The 27,620-nt window shown below is 44.7% G+C and overlaps 1 protein-coding gene across 4 annotated transcripts; it reads right to left on the bottom strand.

Moving 5' to 3' along the window:
• Positions 1-401: 401 nt before the first annotated feature.
• nup98 (nucleoporin 98 and 96 precursor) lies at positions 402-27,620 on the bottom strand (the record flags this gene model as incomplete). Of its 4 annotated transcripts, none has more annotated exon segments than XM_034115481.1 (29): positions 402-550; positions 815-955; positions 1,243-1,400; positions 1,698-1,958; positions 2,944-3,176; positions 3,606-3,775; positions 3,977-4,191; positions 4,286-4,406; positions 4,813-5,025; positions 10,017-10,157; positions 10,278-10,455; positions 10,549-10,687; positions 10,772-10,885; positions 11,070-11,166; positions 11,285-11,465; positions 11,596-11,900; positions 12,104-12,237; positions 13,893-14,033; positions 14,155-14,247; positions 14,331-14,466; positions 14,897-15,037; positions 16,728-16,960; positions 17,742-17,928; positions 18,504-18,611; positions 19,070-19,248; positions 19,928-20,122; positions 22,473-22,568; positions 23,430-23,539; positions 27,473-27,620. In XM_034115481.1, coding segments are annotated over 28 exon segments (4,538 nt in total), but the record flags the coding sequence as incomplete, so codon positions are not given.

Here is a 27,620-nt window from a genome sequence, read left to right as displayed (position 1 = left end):
GAACTTCGCCAGGTCCTCTTGACCATGTCTACATGCTTAGATGTATTGAGTTGCTGACATGTGATTGGCTGATTAGATATTCGCATTGTGTGTTCATCTTTACAGTACAGAGATCTACTGTAGAGGCACACCAAGAACTAGAGCTGTGCCCTGGATCCAGGTGTTCTGGTTGGTCTGATTTCATTTCAAACCTTTATTTATCCAGGTGTATCCCATTGAGATCATTGATCTCTTTTTCAAGGGAGACCTGCTCAAGTAGGTTCCACATGAAACATTAAAACAACAGAACAACAAAATGACTGATTGGGGTCAGCAGGTGTTTAGTTTACCTGTCGCTGTAGAGCTTCAGAAGGTGTTTAGTTTACCTGTCGCTGTAGAGCTTCAGCAGGTGTTTAGTTTACCTGTCGCTGTAGAGCTTCAGCAGGTGGAAGCAGAGGTCGTGCAGAGGGCGTTTGGTTTCCTCCTCTTCCTCCTCCTCCAGGTGAGGCTCCTCTTCCTCCAGGTAGGGGGGCAGGGGGGCCACGGCGTACTTCCCCCCCTCACAGGAGCCCTGCAGGGTTTAAACGTGTCACATTTAATAAAGTCCTCCGAGAAGAACCACAACATGGGTGTGAATGCTGACGGCTGGCTGGAGCTAGACTACATATAAAAGAAGTTTGGATGTCTGAGAGATAAGACCTGTTTTGTGGGTTAGGGGCTTTGATTCAGGAAATACAGCTTTTTTGTACAGAACTCTCCCGTTGAAAGAATTGAGCCAAACATTGAGATGTTTTTGAATGTTTTCTGTAAATAATAACAGAAAGGTAAACCTTACCTGGAAGGCAGTCTCGTATCCGGACAGAGCGTCGGCCACGGAGGAGGTGGGAGGGAGCAAGAACCAGAGAGAGACCCCGATACACCGCTTCCAATCCAACTCAGAGAACACGTTCACTGACGAATCAGACGACTGCCACACCTGAGAGAGAGAGCACAGGTGAGCCACTTCATCCACAGCAACAAGACCTCAGACATAAGAGTGTGTGTGTGTGTGTGTGTGTGTGTGTCTCACCCCTCTCCCTGACAGCAGGGTGTGTGTGTGTGTGTGTGTCTCACCCCTCTCCCTGACAGCAGGGTGTGTGTGTGTGTGTGTGTGTGTGTGTCTCACCCGTCTCCCTGACAGCAGGGTGTGTGTGTGTGTGTGTGTCTCACCCCTCTCCCTGACAGCAGGGTGTGTGTGTGTGTGTGTGTGTGTGTGTGTCTCACCCCTCTCCCTGACAGCAGGGTGTATATCTTCAGTCTCTCCTCAGCAACGTAGCTGTCTGTCTGAAGGCTCCTCCAGTCGTTCAGCTGCAGAAACAGCAGCTCTCTGCAGTCCTGAGACCCCCCCGCCTGGGAGAGGAGGAGCGAGAGACAGTGGTCTCCTGGGGGGGGGGGGGGGGGGGGGGACAGTATATTATTAAAGGTCTCCTATCGTGCTATTTTTAGGCATATATTATGGGTCTCAGATATATATAAAACATGTCTCTGAAGTGTTTTGCTCCAAACAGTTCATTCTAGCCTCATCCCCCTCTCTTCCAGCTGTTACTCAGTGTAAGAACACGTTTTAGAGAGTACTTGTCCATGGACAAGTGAGTTTGGCAATTTACTTGTCCGAATACGTTTTTCACTTGTCCATTCTGGACTCCTCCCTCTCATCTCATCTCCCTCCTCCTCCTCACCTTGACTCTGAGCGAGACAGCAGGCTTCACTGATCTGGTTCCCTGTGAGGAGGCTGAAGATGGCGTCGATGTGTCGGTGTTTCCCAGCGAGCGCCACCTCCTCCTCCACGCGAGAGGAGGCTCCCCGGGACAGCCAGGAGGAGAAGGTGTTCCTCCTCTGGATCTGCTGCTCGTACTCGCTGATGTCTTCCTGTTCGGAGCCCAGTCGACCCCACAGGGCCTCGAGGAGGCTCCAGACCTCCGACCAGGGGCCCAGCAGCGCTGAAGACACAGAGGGGGTCCATTTAACATTTAGGGTCTTTTAATGCTGTTGTAGGGGGGGGGGGGGGGTTATACGTGGGAAGGACTAGCTTTGTTCAGTGTGTGTGCTGCCCAGGAAGCTACTGCCACTACATTCCAGTGGTTTAGAGCAGAGCTGGGAAGTAGTGGAGTACAAATACTTTGTTACTGTACTTAAGTACATGTTTCTGGTATCAGTACTTTACTCCACTACGTATATTTCTGACGACTTTTTACTTTGACTTCTTACATTTCTAACACAAATACCTGTACTTTCTACTTCTTACATGTTGAACACAAATACCTGTACTTGCTACTTCTTACATGTTGAACACAAATACCTGTACTTTCTACTTCTTACATGTTGAACACAAATACCTGTACTTTCTACTTCTCACATCTTCCAAACAGGCTGGTTCCTTTAGTTTGAATGTGTGTTTTGTGGCGTGATCATTATTATTTAGAGTCATTGCGTGCCTATTGATTTGAACACGATCCGTGTATCCATCATTTCCTGCTCTTCTCTAAAGAAGAGGGACCAATGAAAACGTTGTCATGTTGCCGTTGTTCAGCATGGAAACATTCATTAGCTAACAATGACATTATTGTTCTATTAATATAAAGGGAGGTCAGGTACTCTTTAAAACAGCTGCTAGTTATGGGTACTTTTTACTGAAGTACATTTCAAAGCCCTCTTTACTTTGACTTGAGGAAAGAAGTTTAGTCAGTACTTCTACTTTCACCAGAGTATTTTTAAACACGAGTATCTGTACTTCTACTTGAGTAAAGGATGTGTGTACTTTTGCCATCTCTAGTGTAGAGTAACTAAGTACATTTACTCGAGTATGGTACTTCTACTCTAACCCAAGTACAGGATCCGAGTACTTCTCTCACCTCTGCTAAATTCAATGTAATCTCATGCATATCACTTTGAGTCTTGTATAGTTACAGTTCCCCTGGTACTCACGCTCAGCGGCCCCCCTGCTGCTCAGCTCTCTGATCCAGTCGGAGTACTGGTGTAGCGCCTCCACCCCGGGGCGGGGGGTCACCAGGGGGCAGGGCGAGCCAGAGGGGGTCTCCACGCTGCTGTTCATCAGACTGATCTCTAGGGGGCGCTGCACATCATCATCATTATCCTCCTGATCCTGATCCTTCACCTCCAGCTGCTCAACAACCACCTTATAGCAGCTCTCCATCAACCTGCAGGGACACAGAGGTGGGAGAGGGAGAGGGGGGGGTGTGTGAGTGAGTGTGTGAGTGTGTGTGGGAGAGTGTGTTTATGTGTGGGCGAGTGTGTGTGAGTCTGTTTGTCAGTGTGTGTGAGTGTGTGTGTATGTATGTATGAGCGAGCGAGCGAGCGAGCGAGCATGTGAGAGAGTGAGTGTGGGAGAGTGCGTGTGTGTTTATGTGTGTGAGTGGGAGAGTGTGTGTGTGGGAGGGTGTGTGTGTGTGTGTGTGTGTGTGTGTATGTGTGTGTGTGTGTGTGTGTGTGTTGTGTGTGTGTGTATGTGTATGTGTGTGTGTGTGTATGTGTATGTGTGTGTGTGTGTGTATGTGTATGTGTGTGAGTGTTGTTGTGTGTGTGTGTGTGTGTGTGTGTGTGTGTGTGTGTGTGTGTGTGTGTCTCACGGTCTGCTCCTGGCTGATGGCAGGAAGCTGAACTCATTCTTTGTGAAGTTGTTGGTGTTCTTCTCCTCGGAGCTGACCCTCTCTCCTGAGTGAACCAGAGTCCAGCCGGGCCCCCAGCCCACTCTGAAGGAGCGCCCTCTGAAGAGCGCAGCGTCCATCAGCAGAGACCCCTACACACATTTAGAGAAAAATGTTTAATTAAAAAAAGAAAATGTTTAAATAAATGTATTGTAAAAAAAAAATACAATTTTATGAATAATCCAAAAAATGTAATTAAATAAATGAATAAATAAATAGCTTGTAAAAGAAAATATATATAAAAAAATATACTAAATTAAATGTAATTAATAAATAATCAAAAATACACATACCTTCCCCTGAGTGATGGAGTCTTTGAGGGGCACGGGGCCCCCGAGCCTCCGGACCCCCACGGTCCTGACGGAGGGCTCGGGGGGGCGCTGGGGCAACAGGAAGCTAGAGGAGCCGGCCCAGCGGGGGGGCTCTGAGGAGGCAGGGGGAGGGGGGCGGGGCGAGTCAGGGAGAGAGAACAGACCGGAGGAGAAACGAGCCTGAAGGAGACCCCCCACTGAGGAGAGAGAGACATATTATATTGATCAGTATTATGAGAGAGGAAATAACAAATAGGAAGTGAGTGTGAGTGTGAGTGTGTGTGTGTGTACCTGACGTTCTGCTCTGAGGCAGCACGATGCGAGGAGAAGAGACCTCGGAGCTCTTCATCACCGCCGGCGGCTCCTGGAACATGTCCTCCTCATCTTCAGCGAAAAGAGAGGCCTTCATGATCTGCACAACAACAACAACAACATCAACGCTCTTATTCTGAAGGAACTGAGCACTTCCTGTCTGCTGTGTGACAGGGACAGTGGACATCATCTAGAGCGCTATAAAAATTAAACGTATTATTGTTATTCTGACCGTGAGTGAGTGAGTGAGTGTGCGTGCGAGTGCGTCTGAGTGAGTGCATGCGTGCTTGTATGCGAGTGTGTGTTGTGCGTGCGAGTGTGTGTTGTGCGTGCGAGTGTGTGTGAGCGAGTGTGTGTGTGAGCGTGCGTGCTTGTGTGTGAGTGTGTGTTGTGCGTGCGAGTGTGTGTGAGCGAGTGTGTGTGTGAGCGTGCGTGCTTGTGTGTGAGTGTGTGTTGTGCGTGCGAGTGCGTGTGTTGTGCGTGTGAGTGTGTGTGTGCAATCTGACCTGCAGGGTGTGTGGGTTGATGCCCAGCGAGGACATCATGCAGCTGGATGATGACATCACTTCGTGCTCGTTGGGAATCGAATCGTCGATCGTCTCCTCCGTCGTCTTCTTCCCCTTCGGCAGTTCCTCGTCTTCATCACCTCCCAGCATGCTCTCTGTCGTGATGTCGGCCATGACGCTGTCCAGCTCCGGGAGGTCTGACACCGCGGGGGACTGCGGATAGACTCATCATCACTATTCTCCTCATCATCACTATAATTTTCATCATCATCATCATCTATTTACATGTATATAGAATTTTTGCACAACTTTTTATTTTATTATATATGTTGCCATTTCTACACTGCAGCTGCTGAGCATGACAATAAAACCTTTGAATCTTCTTCATCATCATCATCGTCATCTTAGTCCAAAGAGGTTACAAATATATATTAAAAGATTAATCTCTAACTATTGGTATTTTACTTTATAAAGCAACCTCATATTTTATTAACTCAAAGCACTTCATATTTTTAAACTTAAAAGCAGACCTTTGTAGATACTCCATGTATTAATATCCGTGTCTACGTAAGCAGTTCTTTCCTAATACTGTTTTTGTTATATTCATTTATACTGCACCTTAAAGGTAGGGTAGGTAAGAATGGAGAAACCGGCTCGAGATCGCTAGAATCTGAAAATACACAACCGAAAAGAATCTGCCCCTTCCTTCAGACTTCCTTACAGAGCCCCTCCTCCAACACACACGAACGTGCACATGACCAATGAGGGCACGAGATAAGTTTGTGCACAGATGGAAGGCTGACAGGCAGGTAGGCCATCCAGTTATTTTAGCCGGGCCGGCTCAGATGATTGGTCGTGCTTTTTACAGCGCCACGGCTTCCACAGATGATATTTTTGTATATACTTATTGCCAAAGCATTTAATGTATTCATTGCTATCGGGATGTTAAGAGCATTCCATGGAATATAACAAAGTGTTTCTGAAGTGAATTACCTACCCCACCTTTAAGAACAATTAGCAAAATATTAACTGTAAAGGTGCAGAATGCAGAAAAAAATTGTTAATAAAATGTCCACGGTAATTGGAGTTAGAGCATCATCATCATCATCATCATCATCATCGTCTTAATCCAAAGCTATTTACAATAAGTGGAAAACCCTTGAAGAGTTTTTTGTTTTTTAATTATTATTGAAGAGTCTTGCAGGTACTACTTCCTGTCTATAAACCCAACAGATCGAGAGCTACTGCGTTAGCTTCACTTCAATCCTTTCTAAGAGCTGCGTAGAGGAACTGTTCACAGCCTGGACTTCATTTATGGAAGTAAATCTGCAGGTTCCTGCGAGTTGAAGTCGTTGAAAACATATCTAAAGTATTTGTTGACGTCTTGGGAGCTACAGGAGTTCATTACCTGGTCAGATGGTTGATGAAACATCCACACATTTACAGCAAGATTAGCTTTTTTTAATCCATATTCTGAATTTCTACGAAGGATCATTAGGAAAAAGAGTGAGCGAGTGTGTGAGCGAGAGTGTGAGTGAGCGAGCCAGAGTGTGTGTGTGAGCGAGTGTGTGAGTGAGCGAGCCAGAGTGTGTGTGTGAGCGAGTGTGTGTGTGAGTGTGAGCGTGAGTGAGCGAGCGTGAGTGTGTGTGTGAGCGAGTGTGTGAGTGAGCGAGCGTGAGTGTGTGTGAGCGAGCGTGTGTGAGTGTGAGTGTGAGTGAGCGAGCGTGAGTGTGTGTGTGAGCGAGTGTGTGAGTGAGCGAGTGTGTGAGTGAGCGAGTGTGTGAGTGAGCGAGTGTGAGCGTGTGTGTGAGTGAGCGTGAGAGTGTGTGTGTGTGTGAGCGTGTATGAGTGAGTGAGTGAGTGAGTGAGCGTGTGTGAGTGAGCGAGTGTGTGAGTGTGAGCGTGTGTGTGAGTGAGCATGAGAGTGTGTGTGAGCGTGTATGAGTGAGTGAGTGAGTGTGAGAGTGTGTGTGTGAGTGACCGAGTGTGAGCGTGTGTGTGAGTGAGCTTGAGTGTGTGTGTGTGAGCGTGTATGAGTGAGTGAGCGAGTGTGAGAGTGTGTGTGTGTGAGTGACCGAGTGTGAGTGTGAGTGTGTGAGTGTGAGCGTGTGTGTGAGTGAGCATGAGAGTGTGTGTGAGCGTGTATGAGTGAGTGAGTGAGTGTGAGAGTGTGTGTGTGAGTGACCGAGTGTGAGCGTGTGTGTGAGTGAGCTTGAGTGTGTGTGTGTGAGCGTGTATGAGTGAGTGAGCGAGTGTGAGAGTGTGTGTGTGTGAGTGACCGAGTGTGAGTGTGAGTGTGTGTGTGTGAGCGTGTATGAGTGAGTGAGCGAGTGTGAGAGTGTGTGAGTGAGCGAGCGTGTATGAGTGAGTGAGCGAGTGTGAGAGTGTGTGTGTGAGCGTGTATGAGCGAGTGTGAGAGTGAGCGTGTGAGTGAGCGAGCGTGAGAGTGTGAGCGTGTGTATGAGCGAGTGTGAGAGTGTGTGTGTGAGCGTGTATGAGTGAGTGAGCGAGTGTGAGAGTGTGAGCGTGTATGAGCGAGCGTGTGTGTGTGTGTGAGTGTGAGCGAGCATGTATGAATGTGTGAGGGTTTTTCCAGCTATAACATTTCATTTAAGTTATAATTATAATCATAACAATAATAATCATTGATGGATTCATTTCATTATGGTATTTGAGCTTCATAACGCTTCAAACCCTAACCCCTCCACTGGTTTCAACCAAGCACTAAATTCAATGTTTTCAAACCAAATACGGTTGAACTTACACTTCCCCATATTTATTTGTAAGTAGATTCGAAGATACCAAGGTTCCTGACTGCCGCCAGCTGAAGCTTGGTTGCTAGGTTACTAGCTGGGTGTTCTCCGATAAGGGGCCGGGGGAAACAAAGTTAGTGATTACTGGTTCCATGTTGATTTATTTCAATACAGATTGTTGAGGGGAACTGAAAGGCTCTTACCGTACTGGTTACTTTGCAGCCCGGACATTTCCCCCAAAACACATTTAGACGCGATCGCGACACAGAAGTACCTTTCAAATCCCATCATTTTTAAGACCTTCTTATTTTTTTGATCATATTTAAGACTTTCTAAGGCCTTAAATTCAGATTATCATATTTAAGACCCCGCGGGAACCCTGAGTAATAAACTGTAATATCTCCGGGACAACCGCTACACACCAAAGATTAAACTCCGTTACTTTATTTTCATGAACATTCGTACAGTTTGTTGGGACCACACGTCTCAAAGCAGGTTAGAAACGTGCTGAACACACCTGACTTCACAATATAAAGAATACCAAACCTAAACGGCTGATAAAAACACCATTACTTCCCAGATCTCTCTCGTTGTTATTTACATCTGTAACAACGTTAAGACGCTTCCTCATGTCTTTACTCCAGTTAAAGATGGAGAGTAAAGCGAATCAAATACCTTCCCTCTTGTTTTTGTGACTGAGTTTATCCTGTGAACTAAAAGACAGAGATATTTCCTCCTGCTTTAACGCAGACGTCAAACACGCAAAAACTCTGATGATTCAGACAGTACCATCTACCTCTAGTATACGGTCACTTAAAAACAATATATACTGCTATTACCATGATGTGCTTTTTGTTTTTTTATTATTAATAACGTGTGCCGACTTAGTTTGTAACATTTAAGTCTATTCTCTGCACTTTATCTGCTGTTAGAAGCACTCAATGATATCTTATTTTAGCTATGAGTGAAAGGCTCCTTTAGAGCTGCAGAGTGAAGATGTTTTTCAAAATAAAAGCGCGGCAGATGAGTGAAATGCTCTTTTGAAGCTGCAGTGTGAAGAGGTTTTTCAAAATAAAAGCACGGCAGATTATGAATGAAATGCTCCTTAAAAGCTGCAGTGTGAAGATGTTTTTCAAAATAAAAGCACGGCAGATTACGAGTGAAAGGCTCCTTAAAAGCTGCAGTGTGAAGATGTTTTTCAAAAATAAAAGCGCTGAAGATTATGAATGAAATGCTCCTTTAAAGATGCAGTGTGAAGAGGTTTTTCAAAATAAAAGCACGGCAGATTACAAGTGAAAGGCTCCTTTAAAGCTGCAGTGTGAAGATGTTTTTCAAAATAAAAGCGCTGAAGATTATGAGTGAAATGCTCCTTAAAAGCTGCAGTGTGAAGATGTTTTTCAAAATAAAAGCATGGCAGATTACGAGTGAAATGCTCCTTAAAAGCTGCAGTGTGAAGATGTTTTTCAAAATAAAAGCACGGCAGATTACGAGTGAAAGGCTCCTTAAAAGCTGCAGTGTGAAGATGTTTTTCAAAATAAAAGCACGGCAGATTACGAGTGAAAGGCTCCTTAAAAGCTGCAGTGTGAAGATGTTTTTCAAAATAAAAGCACGGCAGATTACGAGTGAAAGGCTCATTAAAATCTGCAGTGTGAAGAGGTTTTTCAAAATAAAAGCATGGCAGATTATGAGTGAAAGGCTCCTTTAAAGCTGAAGTGTGAAGATGTTTTTCAAAATAAAAGCACGGCAGATTATGAGTGAAAGGCTCCTTTGAAGCTGCAGTGTGAAGAGGTTTTTCAAAATAAAAGCACGGCAGATTATGAATGAAATGCTCCTTTAAAGCTGCAGTGTGAAGATGTTTTTCAAAATAAAAGCACGGCAGATTATGAGTGAAAGGCTCCTTTGAAGCTGCAGTGTGAAGAGGTTTTTCAAAATAAAAGCACGGCAGATTATGAATGAAATGCTCCTTTAAAGCTGCAGTGTGAAGAGGTTTTTCAAAATAAAAGCACGGCAGATTATGAATGAAATGCTCCTTAAAAGCTGCAGTGTGAAGATGTTTTTCAAAATAAAAGCACGGCAGATTACGAGTGAAAGGCTCCTTAAAAAGCTGCAGTGTGAAGAGGTTTTTCAAAATAAAAGCTCGGCAGATTACGAATGAAAGGCTCCTTTAAAACTGTAGTGTGAAGATGTTTTTCAAAATAAAAGCGCGGCAGATTACGAATGAAATGCTCCTTAAAAGCTGCAGTGTGAAGAGGTTTTTCAAAATAAAAGGATTTGTCAACTTGTATGTAGTTAATCTATCTATATACGTAGATGTGATCATTTTGTTATACTTGATGAATATTTTCTTAAAATACAAAAAAAGAAATAAGAAATGCTCCTTTAAAGCTTGGTGTGTCAGTGATGATGAGGATGATGATGATGATGATGAGTGATGAAGGCAGGCTGCTCTACCTGCTGCTGGGCGGGGGGGAGCAGCTTCTGCAGACGCGAGGCAGGAAGTGACATCGTCTTCAGCTTCTTGGGGTCAGATTTGAGCGGCACTTCCTCCTCTTCGTCAGAGTCCTGCAGGCCGTACTTTGAGAAGTGGGCGACCTGAGGAAGGGTTAAGGATTTAAATTAGTAATGATGAACACAAGGCTTTAAAAAGGTCTGTAGCTCCGTACGAAAGACAATAAAAGCCTTCTCTCTCTGGTATGACTGAGGGTCTCTGACCTCGAACACCCAGGACCCGGTCTCCGTCCTATACTCCAGGAAGCGGGCCCCCTGCCTGCGCGAGGCCTTCTCCAGCCGGCCCTCGTAGTTCATCTCCGTCAGACGCTCCGGGCTGCGGATCTGAGCGCACGACGTCTTATCGTTGGGCCAGACGCCGTCCAGAGTCACCTCCGCCTTCCTGAGGGGAAACACAGAGAACACATACAGGGTCAGAGAGAGACAGGTGGTGACAGGAAGTGGATGAACAGTTCAGATAGACCCCGCCTCTCACCTGTTAAGCCCCTCCCCCTCTGGGGGCTTGTTCTTGTCGTCGGGGTAAACGATGACCTCTTTGCGTCTGAAGTGCACGATGTCGTCCAGGTTCAGCCCCGATGCGTTCACCTCTCCGGGGAAGAAGATGGAGCCGTAGCCTGAATGTAAAAAAAGTGTTTTAAATATAAATGTTTCCTCTTTTAAATCATATTAAAGTTTGACATCAGGTGGAAGACGTTTACCTTTCCTTCCCACGGTGAAGTTCTCCACCAAACAGTCTCCGTTTCCATCCACCATCTCAGCCAGGTCCTCCATGGAGGGAATGGTGTAGTAACCAACGCGGTTCAGAACGATGCCTGTTGGGATAATTATTGATTTTAATACTAGACATTTTAATCCTGAACAGAGCTTGTTCTGCACTTTCTGTTCCTGTGAAAGACATCTCAGAGCCGTACAAGACACTTAGCATCCTATATAACAAATAACATGCATAAAAACACGTTAAAACACTTTAAGGATTATTATAGTTTAGTGTCTGACCTGCAGGGTGAGGAGGCTGCTGCTCCAGCTGCTCTTCCTCTTGTTCCTCCTGCAGAGACTCCTCACACAGAGACGCTGAGATATCATCGCTGCTCACCTGGAAACATGGAGAGAATCAGACAAAATGTGAGTAAAAATCAGACAAAGTTTAAATTATGAATCCATTAAATCTTAGTTTCCAAAATGATCAATAAATCAGACATAAAGCGTCTCACCTCCAGGCCGTTGCGCGCGGCTTTGTGCATGTTGAGCTCGCTGATGGTGTCCTGCAGCACCGTGGGGGGGCTGAAAGCGACCGGCTTAGAGATCGGGTTCACGTAGAACTGAGACACTTCTGGATCCTCTTCTGTTCGACTGCTGACACCCGCCATCTCCTCCTCGTCCTCCACATGACTGCTGACAGAATGAGAGTAAACATCAGACACAATGCAAGTCCAAAAGTGAGTAAAAACCAGGTTAAAACAACACTTCTGAGCCCAAGTTAAACCCAGCTTTAAAGGGTGCTCCTGATGGATTGTGTGTGTACCTGTGCCCGTTGTGAGGGTACTCTGGGGGCGAGGCCAGGTCATCGATCTCCTTGCTCAGAGGGCTGCTGTACTGACTGCTGTTCAGGTTCTTCAGGACCAGCTTCTTGATGCTCTTCCTGGGAACGAACGCCCCGTTTGTGAGCGACGGCTCGTCGTCGTCCAGCCCGTCGAACAGCTGAGACTTTGAAGCCCCCGAAGAACCCAAAGCTTTGGGCCGGACGCGTGTCGCCGGACGGGGGGTGAGCTTGTAGTGAGTGGGCGTGGTCAGAGCCTTCTGGGCCGTGGGATTGGTCGGTTTCAGACGCTGGAAAGACACAGAGGAGGGGTTAGATACACGAAGGGTTTGAGGATTTGGAAATCTGTTTTTTGTTTTAAAATAGTAAAAAAAACTGACAAAATGTGAGTAAAAGTGAGTAAAAAACAGACAACATTTGAGTAGAATTCTGATATAATGTGATACAAATCAGATTTCTGTCCGTCTCTGTTTGTGGTTCATGTGAGTCTCACCTCCTCCTTCTTCTTGGGGTCTGACAGCGGGTTTCTGAACAGAGGAGAGTCTCCGTACGGAGAATACGCCAGAACACTGAGCTGCTGCTGCAGCAATGCATGCTGGGCCGCCGCGCCGCTGGGGTCCGTCAGCGCTGAGGAGGAAACACAAAGAACAGTTTTATACCACAGAAAATAAGGCTATTAAACACCGGAACTCTGTGAAGTGCCTCGATAAGCATTCATCTGTTTGTGTCTTAATGCACATTATTTAATTTCATATTCTGTTCATATCATATTCCATTTACATGGATATAGACTTTTTGCACTACTTTTATTATATATGTTATTGGAGGAGCTCAGGTCAGAATAATTTCATTGCCATTTCTACTCTGTAGCTTATGAGCATCTGACAATAAAACCTTTGAATCTTGAGAAGCAGAGTGAGACGTTCCTGTCGGCAGAGATGGCAAAAGTACACACATCCTTTACTCAAGTAGAAGTACAGATACTCGTGTTTAAAAAATACTCTGGTGAAAGTAGAAGTACTGACTAAACTTCTTTACTCAAGTCAAAGTAAAGAGGGCTTTGAAATGTACTTCAGTAAAAAGTACCCATAACTAGCAGCTGTTTTAAAGAGTACCTGACCTCCCTTTATATTAATAGAACAATAATGTCATTGTTAGCTAATGAATGTTTCCATGCTGAACAACGGCAACATGACAACGTTTTCATTGGTCCCTCTTCTTTAGAGAAGACCAGGAAATGATGGATACACGGATCGTGTTCAAATCAATAGGCACGCAATAGCCGTGTTCACACCAAGTACTTTGCCGTACTTGGTGCCGTCACTTATTACCCCAGGGCATTTAGTACAGATCGCGTTCACACCGGAATAAGTTCCCTGAGGGAAGATTACGCAAATGAGCCGCTGACGTCACTTCTTCTTCTTCTGCTTTGGGTTTACTGGCAGGCCGCAAACAACTTCACGGCGTATACTGCCACCCGAAGTCCCCGGCCGGAAGTCCCCGGAGTTGGGGACAGGCTTCAGTAGAAGCTGCTGGGACTCCCAGCAGCTTCTACTGAAGCCTTCAGAGTAAATCGCCAGAACGCCGACACCTCCTCATCTCCACCGCTCCCATGTTTTCTTTTGTGTTGCCATAAGTTAGTCTCTCTGCGTTTGTGCGCTGGGCGAATGCTAATGCTAATAATGCTAATGCGAGGATAATAAAATGGCAGCTCTACAAAACATTTCAGAGTTGTACGGGGCGTGGTTTGCAATTCGCCCAGCCAATCAGAATGGGGCACTTTTTTCCCCCAGGAAAGTACCATCTCTCAGCAGGCACTAAAAATGGGGGTAAAAGTTCTCGGCACTCAGTTCTCTTTTTGGTGTGAACGCGACATAAGGGGTACTAACGGAACTAAAGGCGAAAAGTACGGGGAAAAGTACTCCGGTGTGAACGCGGCTATTGACTCTAAATAATAATGATCACGCCACAAAACACACATTCAAACTAAAGTAACCAGCCTGTTTGGAAAATGTAAGAAGTAGAAAGTACAGGTATTTGTGTTCAACATGTAAGAAGTAGAAAGTACAGGTATTTGTGTTCAAAATGTAAGAAGTAGAAAGTTCAGGTATTTGTGTTCAAAATGTAAGAAGTTAAAGTAAAAAGTCCTCAGAAAAATAAGTAGTGGAGTAAAGTACTGATACCAGAAACATGTACTTAAGCACAGTAACAAAGTATTTGTACTCCACTACTTCCCACCTCTGCCTGTCGGGCTGAATTTCACTTTGATCTGAACCACTCACCAACTGCCTGCTGTGGCGCTCCGAAGCCCATCGAAGTCGCTCCGGTGTTGAACGCCGACGCTCCGAACGCTCCCATCGTTCCCAGAGTGGTGCCCAGTTTACCCTGAGTGTTCCCGAACAGAGACGTCTGTCCTGGCACTGCTGCACAGACACACACTTTATTAGTATACGAGTGAGGACGATCTTTATCTCAGTCTGTAAAATCTCATAAAATGTGAGTATGAATCTGCCTGGGCTCATGGCTGTGTATTATGGGATGTACCTGCTCCGAAGCTGGTTCCCAGAGCAGCTCCCAGTCCTCCGGTGGCCGGTTTGTTCCCAAACAGACCCCCAGCAGCCGGGTTGGCACCGAACCCTGCAGAAACACAAACATCAGAGATGAGTTATTAATGCCACTCTGATAATGGTATTTCCCCCCACTGTCACCAATAGACTGACCGAAAGTGGAGGTGTTGGTTCCCGCCCCCAGCGTGAGAGCTGGTTTGTTTCCGAACAGCCCGGTGCCGGTGCCGAAGGACGGAGCGCTGGTGGTGGTGGTGCCGAACCCTGCCGTCTTATTACCAAATAAACTCTGCTGTAACACACACACACGGTGACGTTAACAAAGTGACGTTAACACACGGTGACGTTAACACACACACGGTGACGTTAACACACAGTGACGTTAACACACATCAGAATAAGTCATTAAAAGGTCACACGTTATAAATCCTCCCGAGGTTAATGTGTGTACTGGATGTACTCATGAATTTCCTTAGGATTCGATAAGATAATAATCAAGTCTGACGTTTTTCTTGCATCACAGCAGCTCCATTTACACCATCAAATAAGGACCAATATTAAGACAAGGGAACAAGCATTTAAAATAACATCACAAACATGCTCAAAGACCCTCTAATGTAATGTAAATGGTTTAGTAATGTATTGATTTGGTGTTTCAATCATCAGTAGAGTGTGTGTATGTATGTATGTATGTATGTATGTGTGTGTGTGTGTGTGTGTACCTGTGTGCCGACGTTCCCGAACCCGGTGTTGGTTTGTCCGAAGAGTCCGGTGGCCGCCCCGAAGCCGGTGGCCGCGGCGCTGGGCTGAGCGGCGCCGAACAAGCCGGTGGGCTGAGGAGCCGCCGTGTTCCCAAAGAGACCCTGAGGACGGAGAGGAGGTCAGAACCAGAACCAGAACACACTGAACATCCAGAACACACTGAGGAAGCAACACTAAAGAGACTCTGAGGACGGAGAGGAGGTCAGAACCAGAACAGAGGTGAGGTTATATCCCTCAGCTTGCGTATAACTTTGGGATCTGACTAATGACTGGAAGTCTATGGAACAGATGCCGTGTTGAGGGTTAAATCGGAGGGAAATAGTCCAATAGAAATGCAACTCTTTTTTTTCTGGTTGTGACTGTCGCACATTGATATAAGTGTTTCTTATAAACTGTAGTGGCAGGGGAAAAGGTTTAAAGCATGTGGTTTGTATTGAAATGAAAACTATGATACATGTATATTATCCTCGCAACTGCAGTTGTTAAATGTCCACTGTTATGTACCAGGGTATATGCATGAATCCTGAAGTCACATGTAATACCTTTTAAGACCTTTTCTAAGACCCTTTCCATACATTTTAAGACCTCATCGCCACTTGGAGTTCTAACCGGTTACATTGGCGACACACTTTACCTCACATTGACTATATACAGTATTGATTGTCCTTCCTCCTTATCTTCCAACCATTTGGACGCAGACTTGCATTTCCCCATAACGATGTTGTTTAACAACCGGCGTAAACGGACCTTCGCGCGCTATCAAGCAGTGAGCGTGTGATGTCCTGTTCAGATGACGTCAAATCCAACGGGATGCCATAAATAAACTATCACACTACACACCTACGCAATGATTACATTCAGGCAGACTGTAGAATACAACCTCTTTGGACAATTGATATACTTATTGAAAGCAAGCTACAAAATGTAATACCTTGGAAAATGCCGTTGAATATTTTTTAATAGCCTTAATTTTCTCTAAATTGATTTATCAACTTTTAATACTTTTTAAGACCCCGCGGACACCCTGTGTACGGTTTGAGGGTGTGGTTCTGCAAGCCTCATCTGCATATTCACCTGTCGCGGCGCGCCCAGAGGCTTTTCAGTGGGCGTGTCACCGGGATGCGAGAGGTTGGTTCTCACGGGAGGAGAAAGTGTGTGTGGCGAATGCTGGTATTCAGCGGGTTATTGAAGTTTTCCTTAGCATGTATATATGTGGTTAAATGCAACGGGGAAGTAAATGAAAATAACTGAAGGTGTGGATATTGCATCGACTGACCAAGAAGCACGTCTCCGTGGAGAGGACGCGCTCAGATAGAGACAGATATTCTCTACAACACCGGGTGAGATCGTTCCTTTGGGACACGCCGGTCCTCGTGTTTCCTTTTTTTTGTGGATTATAGTCTGAATAGGCCGACAAACATTTCTGTTTTTGCTGCCGACGGGCGCAGGAGCAGCAGTTTTTTCCAATGAACAATAGCGGCCTGGATTAGGCAGTAAAGACACTTTTGGGTTATCGCAGAGCGGACTTTGTTTAATTTTGTTTGTGTTGTTTGGCTGGAAAACTGTCAATATAATGTAATAACGCATAAAACCTGTCTCTGTTTATTTTGTGGAAAGAGTAGAGTCAGCGTTTATCAGTTCTGTTTTGCCTTTATAATATTATTTCATTCAAGAACCCCTTGTGCGTTTAATTAACACAACTATTTTAGATAGTTCGTTACATGGTAAAGGAAGCACATGGCTTCACTTCACATGGTTTAATAATTGAGATGTTTGCAGGTAAACACTCACGATGCTGCTGGTGTTGGCCTGGCCCATGGTGTTGGTGTTTCCGAAGGAGAATCCGGAGCTCTGGGTGGTGGTGGTCGCTCCGAAGGGTTTGAAGAGGCTACTGGCCGCTGCCGCCTGCTGCGCCTGCTGCTGCTGTTGTTGTTGTTGTTGCTGCTGTTGTTGCTGCTGCTGCTGAGCCGCCTGCTGCTGCCCGAACAGACCGCCGGCCGTCGCTCCGAACCCCCCGGCAGCCGCTGCAGAGAGAGGACACAGCGGCACATGTTGAATCACACACACACACAGTGTTTCATAGCTTTCCAAAGATATCCTTAACGTGTTTGTTCTCCGAATATTCAGCTAAATATTTCACGTGACATGATGACACGATTCTGAGGAAAAGGCCTCTAAAGTTTGCCGCCAAGTTTTTAGACAACGTTATTTTCAGAGGGTGCTTAAAGCTCAATATTTGGGGGCAAAGTACCCCTTGCCCTTCCTTTGGACCATCTTTGTTTGTCTATAACAAAGCTTTTTCACGGATGTTCTGAGTAACTCGTAAAGGTTTAGAGCAATGTGTGTGTATGTGTGTGACACGACTCGTGTTTCGACACGTGTGTAAATATACAGATACTATATCGGGTTTTCTATTGTTGCATCGATTCACTTAGTCTATTGTCATATTTATTATCATACATTTTACCTCCCTGTGTCTCTTAACCTGTTAAAATTGTATATTTTGTGGCCATGCTGCATGTATCTGTAAAGGTCTTAACATCTGAGGGGAATTTCTTGTGGCTTATTGTCAACTTGTGATGTGTTGCCATTGTATAAAGCACTTTGAGCTGCACGTGCTGTATGAAAAGTGCTAAATAAATCCCTGTTCCCGTCCCTGTTATCAGCCTTTAACTCTCAGAATGATCAGTAAAGGTTTACAGCAGTCTGTGTGTGAGTGTATTTTTATAATGTGCGTGATATGATACATGTTTCGACACGTGTTTGTAAATATACGGATAACCCCGTCCCTGTTCCCTCTCTTACGTGTGGCTCCGAAGGTGCTCTTGTTCTGTCCGAAGGAGAAGTTTGTGTTAGCGGCGGCGGCTCCGAACAGCCCGGTGGCGGCGCTGGGCGCGGCGGCGGCCGGCGTCCCGAACAAACCGCCCGTCGGCGCTGCCATCGGGTTGCTGGGTCCCTTCCTGCCCGCCGAGTAGTCCTCGAAACGCAGCTCCTGCAGGAAACACATATATCAGATTAATCACTAACCTTTCCTCAAACCTGCAGAGAGAAAGCATTAAAGCTGAACGTCTTCTGTCGCGACTCTGCTCTAAAGTCACGACTCTTCGTACTACTGTCACGACTCTGCTCTACCGCCACGACTCTGCTCTACTGTCACGACTCAACTCTTCACTCTACTGTCACGACTCTTCGTACTACTGTCACGACTCTGCTCTACCGTCACGACTCTGCTCTACTGTCACGACTCAACTCTTCACTCTACTGTCACGACTCTTCGTACTACTATCACGACTCTGCTCTACTGTCACGACTCAACTCTACGCTCTACTGTCACGACTCTTCACTACCGTCACGACTCAACTCTACGCTCTAATGTCACGACTCTTCACTACCGTCACGACTCTGCTCTACCGTCACGACTCTGCTCTACCGTCACGACCTTTCATACTACCGTCACGACAAGACTCTTGTACTACTCTCACAACTCTTCGTACCTATTTTATTTACTGTCCATTTGCCCTGTATGTATTTGATGTTTCTGCTGTGTTTACTTGTTGTTATTCTTACCTCCAGGGATTTGTTCTCGTACTCCTTCATGGCCGTGATGCACTGGTGCTTGGTGTTGATGCTCGTCGTCACGCCGGCCTTCACCATCGTGTCAGTTCCTGTCGGAGGCTGGAGGGAAAACAATTTTAAAATGTGTAAAATGTACAAATATTTGAGATATTAAAAAAAGATGAGTGAATATTTTCCACACATTTGCCGGACATTTTTTTAAACATAATTTCATATTTTTCTCAATGCATTTCATCTGAAGAACATTTTGCAGATATTTTTGGAATGTCTTTACATAATTATATTTAGGATCTTTTGCACATTTCCCAGATATATATTTCTGATACCTTCTGTGTTCCTGGCAGCCACAACAGAGGGCAATGATGCCGTTATGTCAGGGCACAATATGTTTAGGGGATGGCATCCTGAATAAACTTTATCAACAGTCAGAGGGACTCACGTTGAACTTGACAATGGTTTCTTTACATTATTATATTTAGGATCTTTTGCACAATTTCCCCTCTGTGGGACTAATAAAAGTATTCTGATAAACTTTATCAACACTCAAGGGGACTCACGTTGAACTTGACGGTGGTTCCCGGCTGCTGCTGAGCGGCGGTGAAGCCCGCCCCCCCGAACAGAGAGGACACGGCGCTCCCTCCGAAGGGATTGGAGGCGGCGGCGGCTGTGGACCCGAACAGCCCTCCACTGGCGGCGCTGGTCCCAAAGCCTGGAGGACACGATGGGAGGGAGACTTCTTCAGAGCGTTCAGTAGTTTCATAAGATAAACAAATCAAAACGACAGCTGGCTGAGCAGAGAGAAACGACTGCAGCGATGGATCATCGTTAGTACAAACCTGACAGAGATCAAGCATGGGAACGCTTGCCTTGTGAGTTAGGACACATTAGTAATACTCTGCTTTATAACATCAACATCAACACAAACAACCTCTGAACACAAGAACAGCTTCTTCCCGTCCGCTACCTCAATACTATAAAACCTGCACTCGTACATTTGCAAATATTTCTAGTATTTTCTACACTTAAAACATTTTCCATCTTTAAAATTCTGTGTTGTTTTTCTAAGTTTTGCCCCTCCCCTGACTCTCCATTTTATACTTTGATACCTGCAATGTCCCCTAATACGCCATTGATGTTCAGAATAAACTCCTAAATAACAGTCAGTAGTATTTTTATGTATTTGTATTTTAAAGTTGAGCACACTGGTCCTGTGACAAAACAATGTTCCCTACAGGGATCAATTAAGGTCCATCTTACCTTACTCACCGTATTTACAATTGGCAAACAGTACCAGCTACCCATTTCATTTTATACGGTCAAGTCTATATTCTCTCCACTCTATCTACACTATACTTCTGCTGTAAATGTCCCGAACTCCTTAGACCCAATAAAAGGTGCGTTGAGGGTGTTCTCACTTCCGAACGAGGTGGGTTTGCTGGCCCCGAAGGCATTGCTCGGCTGAGAGAAGAGTCCTCCGGTGGTTCCCGTGCCGGTGTTTCCGAACAGGCTCGTGGCGGTGCCGCCGGCGGCCGCTGCTCCGAACCCAAAACCTGTGGCAGCGGAGGAAGCTGGAGGCTGGCTGAAGGTGCTAGCTCCAAAAAGACCACCTGCTTTGGGGGGAGAGACAAATCAGGGAAGAGCTGTTATTTAGACATCTGGAAGGAAAAGCTGCTATTCAGACGTCTGGAAGAGCTATTCAGACGTCCAGAAGAGCTACTTGCTATCGAGAGCCACAGTGACGCGTCCTAAAACCCGGAAGTAAACTCCTTCCGGTTCCCTCGACAAAAAAGCAATGCAATTTCTCCATAGGATTTTGGAAAATAGCTCGAAATCAGGTCTGTGGTTGAGACACATTCAAGAGACGGATCACGTTTTGTTCAGCCGGATAATCTCCACATGTCTACCCTACCTTTATCATTTTCTAAATCGTAAATCTAATGTCCAGAAGCAAAATGCTAACGTTATGCTATAAAGGAACTACAGCCGAGTACAGCAGCACGACTTCAACGTCACGCCAACTTGAGATCCATATCAAACATAAAGATTCTAAATCACATGTGTCAAACTCAAGGCCCGGGGGCCAAATCAGGCCCTTGGTAGATTTACATTACATTACATTTTAGCTGACGCTTTTATCCAAAGCGACTTACAATTACCAATTACAGGGACATTCTCCCTGGAGTAACTGAAGGCTAAGTGCTTTACTCAAGGGCACACTAGTGGTGGTGTTGAACTCACAACCTTCCGATCTTCAGCCCACCTCACTATCCATTAGACCACCACTATCACTTTTAATTTCGGCCCGCAGGATAATTTTGTATTACCATTAGATCTGGCCCTCCGGTATATTGCACGCACACCTTCACTCCATCCTGAGGGTTTCCTCAGCTCAGAGCCTGACCCCAAACATTGATGACCTTGCACCCAAGATGAGATGCCAAGTATCTGGCTTGAACTAGCATCACAGAGCAGCACACTGAGTTTACATGTTTCCTTCTGCACTTTCTTTCTCACGACAAACAGAGCATGTTTGTTTTTTTCTTTGAGGGAAATAGTTTTTTTGAAGCTGTTGTTGGCCTGTGGGAAAATGTACTCATAAGAAATGAAGCTGCAGATAGAGCCATAAGAAATGAATGCAACTGATTATTTAATGTTTAATGTTGTTTTTATAGGCAATAATTTAAGCTTTGTTAGTTCCAGGTTTAATATGTGCAATAAGTTCATTTCAATAAGTTTTGTAATAAACATTGAACCAGTCCGGCCCTTGACTAGTACAGATTTATTTATTTTGGCCCACTGTGTATTTGAGTTTGACACCCCTGTTCAAAATGGTACGAGTTGAAGCGTTTGTTTGAACAGTTTGCAGGAGGCAGGTACTTGCTCTCAAGCAGAACAGGGCAAACAAACTTAGAGGAGTGTTTACGTGTTGGGCGTAATGACGTACAACGTCCTCCACAACTTCTGTAGTCCTATTCAGCCACTTGGTAACAACCATCGTTTTTCAGACACGTCAACTCTTCAAGAATCACCAGTGGGGTCACTGCTGATGGATTTAATGTTGTAGAACAAAACGTGATCCGTCTCTTCAATGTGTCTCAACCACAGACCTTAGTTCAGATGTTTCCTAAATCCTATGGAGAAATGTTATTGCTTTTTGTCGAAGGAACCGGAAGTGGTAAAATGCTAACTTACTTCCGGGTTTTAGGACGCGTGACTGTGGCTCTCTATTCAGACATCTGGAAGAGCTATTCAGACATCTGGAAGAGCTAGCTGCTTTGCTACACTGATATATGTTTGTATGTGCATGAATATAATGGCCCTGTTATATCAGTAACTACTTGTTGCTTGAATAAATAAAGATATGATGATTCAGACCGTTTGTAGAAGGGCTGTACCGACGGTTGAAATGCAGCTTTTTTTATCCACATGCATTGCTGCTGATTGTGGTTCAACACAGCATTAGTGCAGTGTCAGATGAAGAGGCTTCACTGATATTAATATTATACGAAGGGTTGAATTAGATTTCAGTGGTAGGAGTGTTTTTAGAATCGTGTGAGCGAAACGTATCCAACTCCAGTTTGTTGTAAGGTCAACTTTTATTGACAAAATACGTTTATATTTAACCAAATATTAGGTTTCCATTTTAGTGGTTGTTTAGCCTCAAAAAACAACATTTCCATGGGTTATATTAATTCACGATAGAGGACTTCATTAAGAAACACTAACTCATTCAATCCCATGAATCATTTTTTCCAAATTACGGATTAAAAAAGAAAAAAATTCCGGTGAAATTTGAAACTTCATTTGAAAACCTCCATCAAATATTCAAAGTAAGAAAATGGACTTTCGGCCCACGCTAAAATTGTGTGCATGAAAACTCGGTCAGCGCGACAATGAACAGCCAAACAATACAAACGTCTGATTGGTTCTTTTTTTCGAATGAGACAAGATCTGACAAACCAGGTTTAGCCTGAGCGGGACCGAACAGTCCTCCAGTGTTGGCGGCCGCCCCGAACGCTGACGTCCCAAAGCCTCCCGTCGTCCCAAAACCCGCGTCTGCAGGACGATATCATGCTTTAAATTCACCTCTGTAGCCTCAGGAAAACTCTCTGTGTTTCACCCACAGACTACATCACAATAACTGCTCTTTAAAAGGTCCTCTACTTTCATCAATATATCACAGGTCTCAGATATATCCAGAGCCTGTCTCTGATTGGCTGAAACACCAAACAGATCATTGCAGCATTACCCATAATCCCCTCTGTTTCAGCCCTGTTTCAAAAGTGCTGATTCTCTGTCTGTTACTTTAGATGAAAATAAGGAGCCCCTCCCCACGCCCCTCTGAGGGGGTACCTTGGTTGGTGATTGGCTAATGGTTACACAAGACAAAACATCATTATGACATCATAAAGTGGCCAAAATCTGATCAGCTCATTTTCAGACAGTTTTTTATATAAATGGATCAGGAAAAAAAGAGAGGGGGTCTTAGTTCCTGAAACGTTCAGAGTCTCTTTACACTTAGGGGACACATGTTGATGTAGAAGAGACATGGAGAAGTGGATTTTGCTTGATAGGGGACCTTTAAATGCACCATGAAGCTGATTAACGTGCCATTTCACAAAGCTATTGCTAATCAGATCTTCTTTGTATACCATCATCTATGAAACATTAAGGTTGGATGGGTCAGGACATGAGGGGGGGGGGGGGGATATGTTCAGGAGGAGACCTTGAATCAGGTGGTATTCAGATACTTTAGAAGAAGATATAAAATCAGTATATTTAGGTCCGTAAGAGTCCCTAAAATCAGTCAAAATGTTTGGATTATGATGCAGCCCTAACCACAATGTGGACCATCTCTGAGCTGACGGGGGGTTTGAATCCCAGAGATTTCATTTAAAGTAAATAAACAAAACTTACTTTGCTGTCCGAAGGTGGATGCGGCGCCGAAGCCCCCCGTCCCTCCCCCGAAGGGAGTACCAAAAGACTTGTTGAACATCTTGTCCTGCTAGCAGGCCCGCATAGGTCGTCTGTGAGGAGAGAAAACACAACATGTTGAAATATCTGCAGAGGTCTTTCCTCCCAGTGGCCATCAGACTCTACTCCCTGTAGTGCTCCCTATCGTGTGTGTCCACTTTATCGTCTTCTACATGATGGTATGTTTGTGTTTTTATCATGTTCTGTTGCCTCTTCGAATATTTAACTAATTGTACGGTGTCCTTGGGTGTCATGAAAGGCGCCTTAAATCAAATGTATTATTATTAGTATAACTCTTCACCCTTCAGTAAAGAGAACTGATAACTTGCACACCACCTCTATGCGCAAAATAAATACCATCATTACACACTCTGCTATATAACCACACACTGGACTACAACTCCCCACTAATGCGGCTTTCACACCAGCGCTTTTCCCTTTCTAGCTCCTAGCTAGAGCTTTTCTGGTTCAGCTCCGGTTTCCCTTTTCAGCTCCCGCTCTGTTCACACCGCCCAGCTGCCGCTGCTGCGTCATGACGTCACCGTTTACATCGCTGATTTTCTCCCCAACGGAGCTCACAACAACAACGGGGGGGGGGGGGGGGGGACTGCGTCGGGTCGATGATCGTGTTGCTTTTAATCATACGAAGCCAGATTAAATTAAATAACGACTTCTCCAACCTTATACTTTTCTCCAGAGTGCCGTGGTTCATTGTTTATTAATGTGTTTCAGCGGCATTTACCGACCGCTGCAGTGCTGACTGCTCTTCAACGGGAGTGTATTCTCCCGTTAGCTCCGGGTTAGCTCACACGGCTCTAAAGTATTCACTGTCTGACTGTCACACAAGCAGCTGTTACATATCCCCAGTTCCCCTTAAGTGAATGTGTGTCAGTCTGAATTGACGCTGTTTGGCATCACAACGCTGTTATGAAAGTTTCTCTGGTATAACGTGGGTGATGTTAGCATAGCAACCGAAGCTAAACTGACTACTTGCTAAGCCGTTTTCTACAGGCACATTTTACCGGCGTATTTTTCATTATGATTCTACTTGTGATAGTCGGACATGACAACCTGTGCAGCCCATGTATTGATTCCATCCGATAGCTGCTATAATACAAAACAAAATGTCTGCCTGCTCTCCACAATGATCAATAACAGCAAACGGATGGTCAAAGTAAGGTACAAATTTCCTGCACGCCTCAACGTAAGAGAGACGTAAGCGACGCCGTGTCATAGCTCCGAAGCTCTTGCCTCCAGACCGACAATTTTTTGGAGCTGGAAGTGAACCGCATTCCGGAGCTATGACGCGGCGCCGCTGCGGTGTGAACAGGAAAAACCGGCGCTTTTCAGGCTCTAGCTCCGAGCCGGAGCTGGAAAAGCGCCGGTGTGAAAGGGGCATCACTGGACTGTAACTCCCCACACACTGGACTACAACTCCCCACACACTGGACTGTAACTCCCCACTCACTGGACTGTCACTCCCCACACACTGGACTGTCACTCCCCACACACTGGACTGTCACTCCCCACACACTGGACTGTAACTCCCCACTCACTGGACTGTAACTCCCCACTCACTGGACTGTAACTCCCCACTCACTGGACTGTCACTCCCCACACACTGCACTGTAACTCCCCACACACTGCACTGTAACTCCCCACTCACTGGACTACAACTCCCCACACACTGGACTACAACTCCCCACACACTGGACTACAACTCCCCACACACTGGACTGTCACTCCCCACACACTGGACTGTCACTCCCCACTCACTGGACTGTCACTCCCCACTCACTGGACTGTCACTCCCCACTCACTGGACTGTCACTCCCCACTCACTGGACTGTAACTCCCCACTCACTGGACTACAACTCCCCACACACTGGACTACAACTCCCCACACACTGGACTGTCACTCCCCACACACTGGACTGTCACTCCCCACACACTGGACTGTCACTCCCCACTCACTGGACTGTCACTCCCCACTCACTGGAATGTCACTCCCCACTCACTGGACTGTCACTCCCCACTCACTGGACTGTCACTCCCCACACACTGGACTACAACTCCCCACACACTGGACTACAACTCCCCACACACTGGACTGTCACTCCCCACACACTGGACTTGCACCAAAGATATTGAAGTGACTGTTATTTTGTATATATTGATTGTTGTTTTTTTTTTATCTCAATGTGTGCATATGTGTAAATGCGTCTGTTGATTGTGTATATAGGATATGTATCTGTATATTGTATAATTTTACATTCGGGATTGTTGGAAACGGTATTTCGATCTCTGTCTTTAAAGATAAACTGAGTAAGATTGACATTGAAGTTGACTAACATGCCATTCCTTGCATACTTAATGTGAATAATACCCTTAGTTGTATCTCTAAACAGTCAACTTTTCTTAGAAAATCAGCCCTGTTTTTATCTTAAGGAACACTTCATCCTTTATCCAATTCATCACAAACATTAAAAAATCCCCTGGAGATGAAACTTACTTTTACAAACGTGGTCTTAAATACAGTACTAGTAATTGTTCATTACCTCTGGCATTTAATGGAGACGTAGTACAAGGCAGTAGTAGCATTACATCTACTTTCCAACACATCTCTCACTCAATCAGGTCTTCATTTGAACAGAAGTCAAAGGGTAATGTGTAATATAATGTACTGGACTTAACCTCCCACTGTACATTTTACATGTATATTCAATCTAATATTTAATAATCAATTTCTTGCACAATTAATGCTATTTTATTTCTATTTGAGATGTTAAAATGTTGGATTGTTTATTTCTAGTCTTTTAATTTCTCTTATGTGCAATGCCTTGTCTTTTAATGCTGCTGCAACGCAAACTTTTCCCACATCGGGATCAATAAAGTACTTCTTCTTATCTTATAAAGGCAGTACAATTACTCGTACTTTTCACCACATGTGGGTCACTCAATCAGGTGTTTATTTGAACACAACCCTGTTGAAATGAAGGACCCATTTGAACTCAAGAGACCCGGCTCCACGTGTAGTAAAACCGGGTCTCTGTGTTGGTAAGAACCGTGAATCCAAACATCAACATTAACCAGCAGTCCCAGCATCCCATAATGCAAGTTTAAACCAGTTTAAAAGCACTAAATTAACCAGTCAGAGCCAGATTAAACCAGTTAGAAACCGAAACTCAACACACATCGAGGGATAACACTGACATAACCAGGATAGCATGTCAGCTAACACCATGCTAACATCCTGCTAACACCATGAACATCTTTTATAGCAATTTAGTTGAAATATTATGAGATGATTTCCAGTATTGGTTGATTTATGATGAGCAAAATAATCCGGTTTTAACACATGGTGATTTAAAATGTGGCCTTCTGTTTGAAAAGACAGAATTTTGAATTCATAATGTGATTATTTTTACACAAATGTCACGTTTTAAACAACAAAAAAACAATCCCCCAGTATTTATTGTTTTTCTTAATGACAGGAAATTATACAAACGATGTATTAAATGAGGCAAAAGTGAATATAATTGTACACATTTCTGAACACCTTAATTCCTGAGAAGCCTCTTGTGTTGTGTTTTAGTTGTTCTCTCTTTTCTGTTCGTGATGAGATCAGTTTTAAAGAAATAAACGCTGATGTTTAAGAACCTTTTTCTGATTGTATTGGAATAACTGGTCAATAAAGTTTAACAAATAAAATAAAATAAAAACCAAGCTAACCAAGCTAGCACCATAGATTAACCGTAACTTACTTTATCTATTAACACACCCAGCTACCAACAAGTCACATTTTAACTTGAATCTTCTTCTTTTAAATCAGTAAACACTCACTTTAATGCGTTAAAGTCACTATTTTTCGGACAGTTAGAAGCTACGTGACAAGCTAACATTAGCTAACTAGCTCCGCGGCTAAATGTTAGCAAAACAAAAGCAAAGACAGACAAAGAACGGGCGTTATTTTCACACACATCTACCTTTCACAACGATGTGATGGATGTTCGGTTGTTTGTGGACCTTTCTCCCGTAATGTTAGAGCTCTGGAGTCCAAAATGTACGAAGATAAAAGTATCTTTAGCTAAACATTTAGCTTCGTCAACGAGGAGGGAAAACTCAGGAGCGTCA

Source organism: Trematomus bernacchii, unplaced genomic scaffold, assembly GCF_902827165.1.
Source record: "Trematomus bernacchii unplaced genomic scaffold, fTreBer1.1, whole genome shotgun sequence".
NCBI classification, from domain to species: domain Eukaryota; kingdom Metazoa; phylum Chordata; class Actinopteri; order Perciformes; family Nototheniidae; genus Trematomus; species Trematomus bernacchii.
This window is presented reverse-complemented; position numbering and strand designations above follow the sequence as displayed.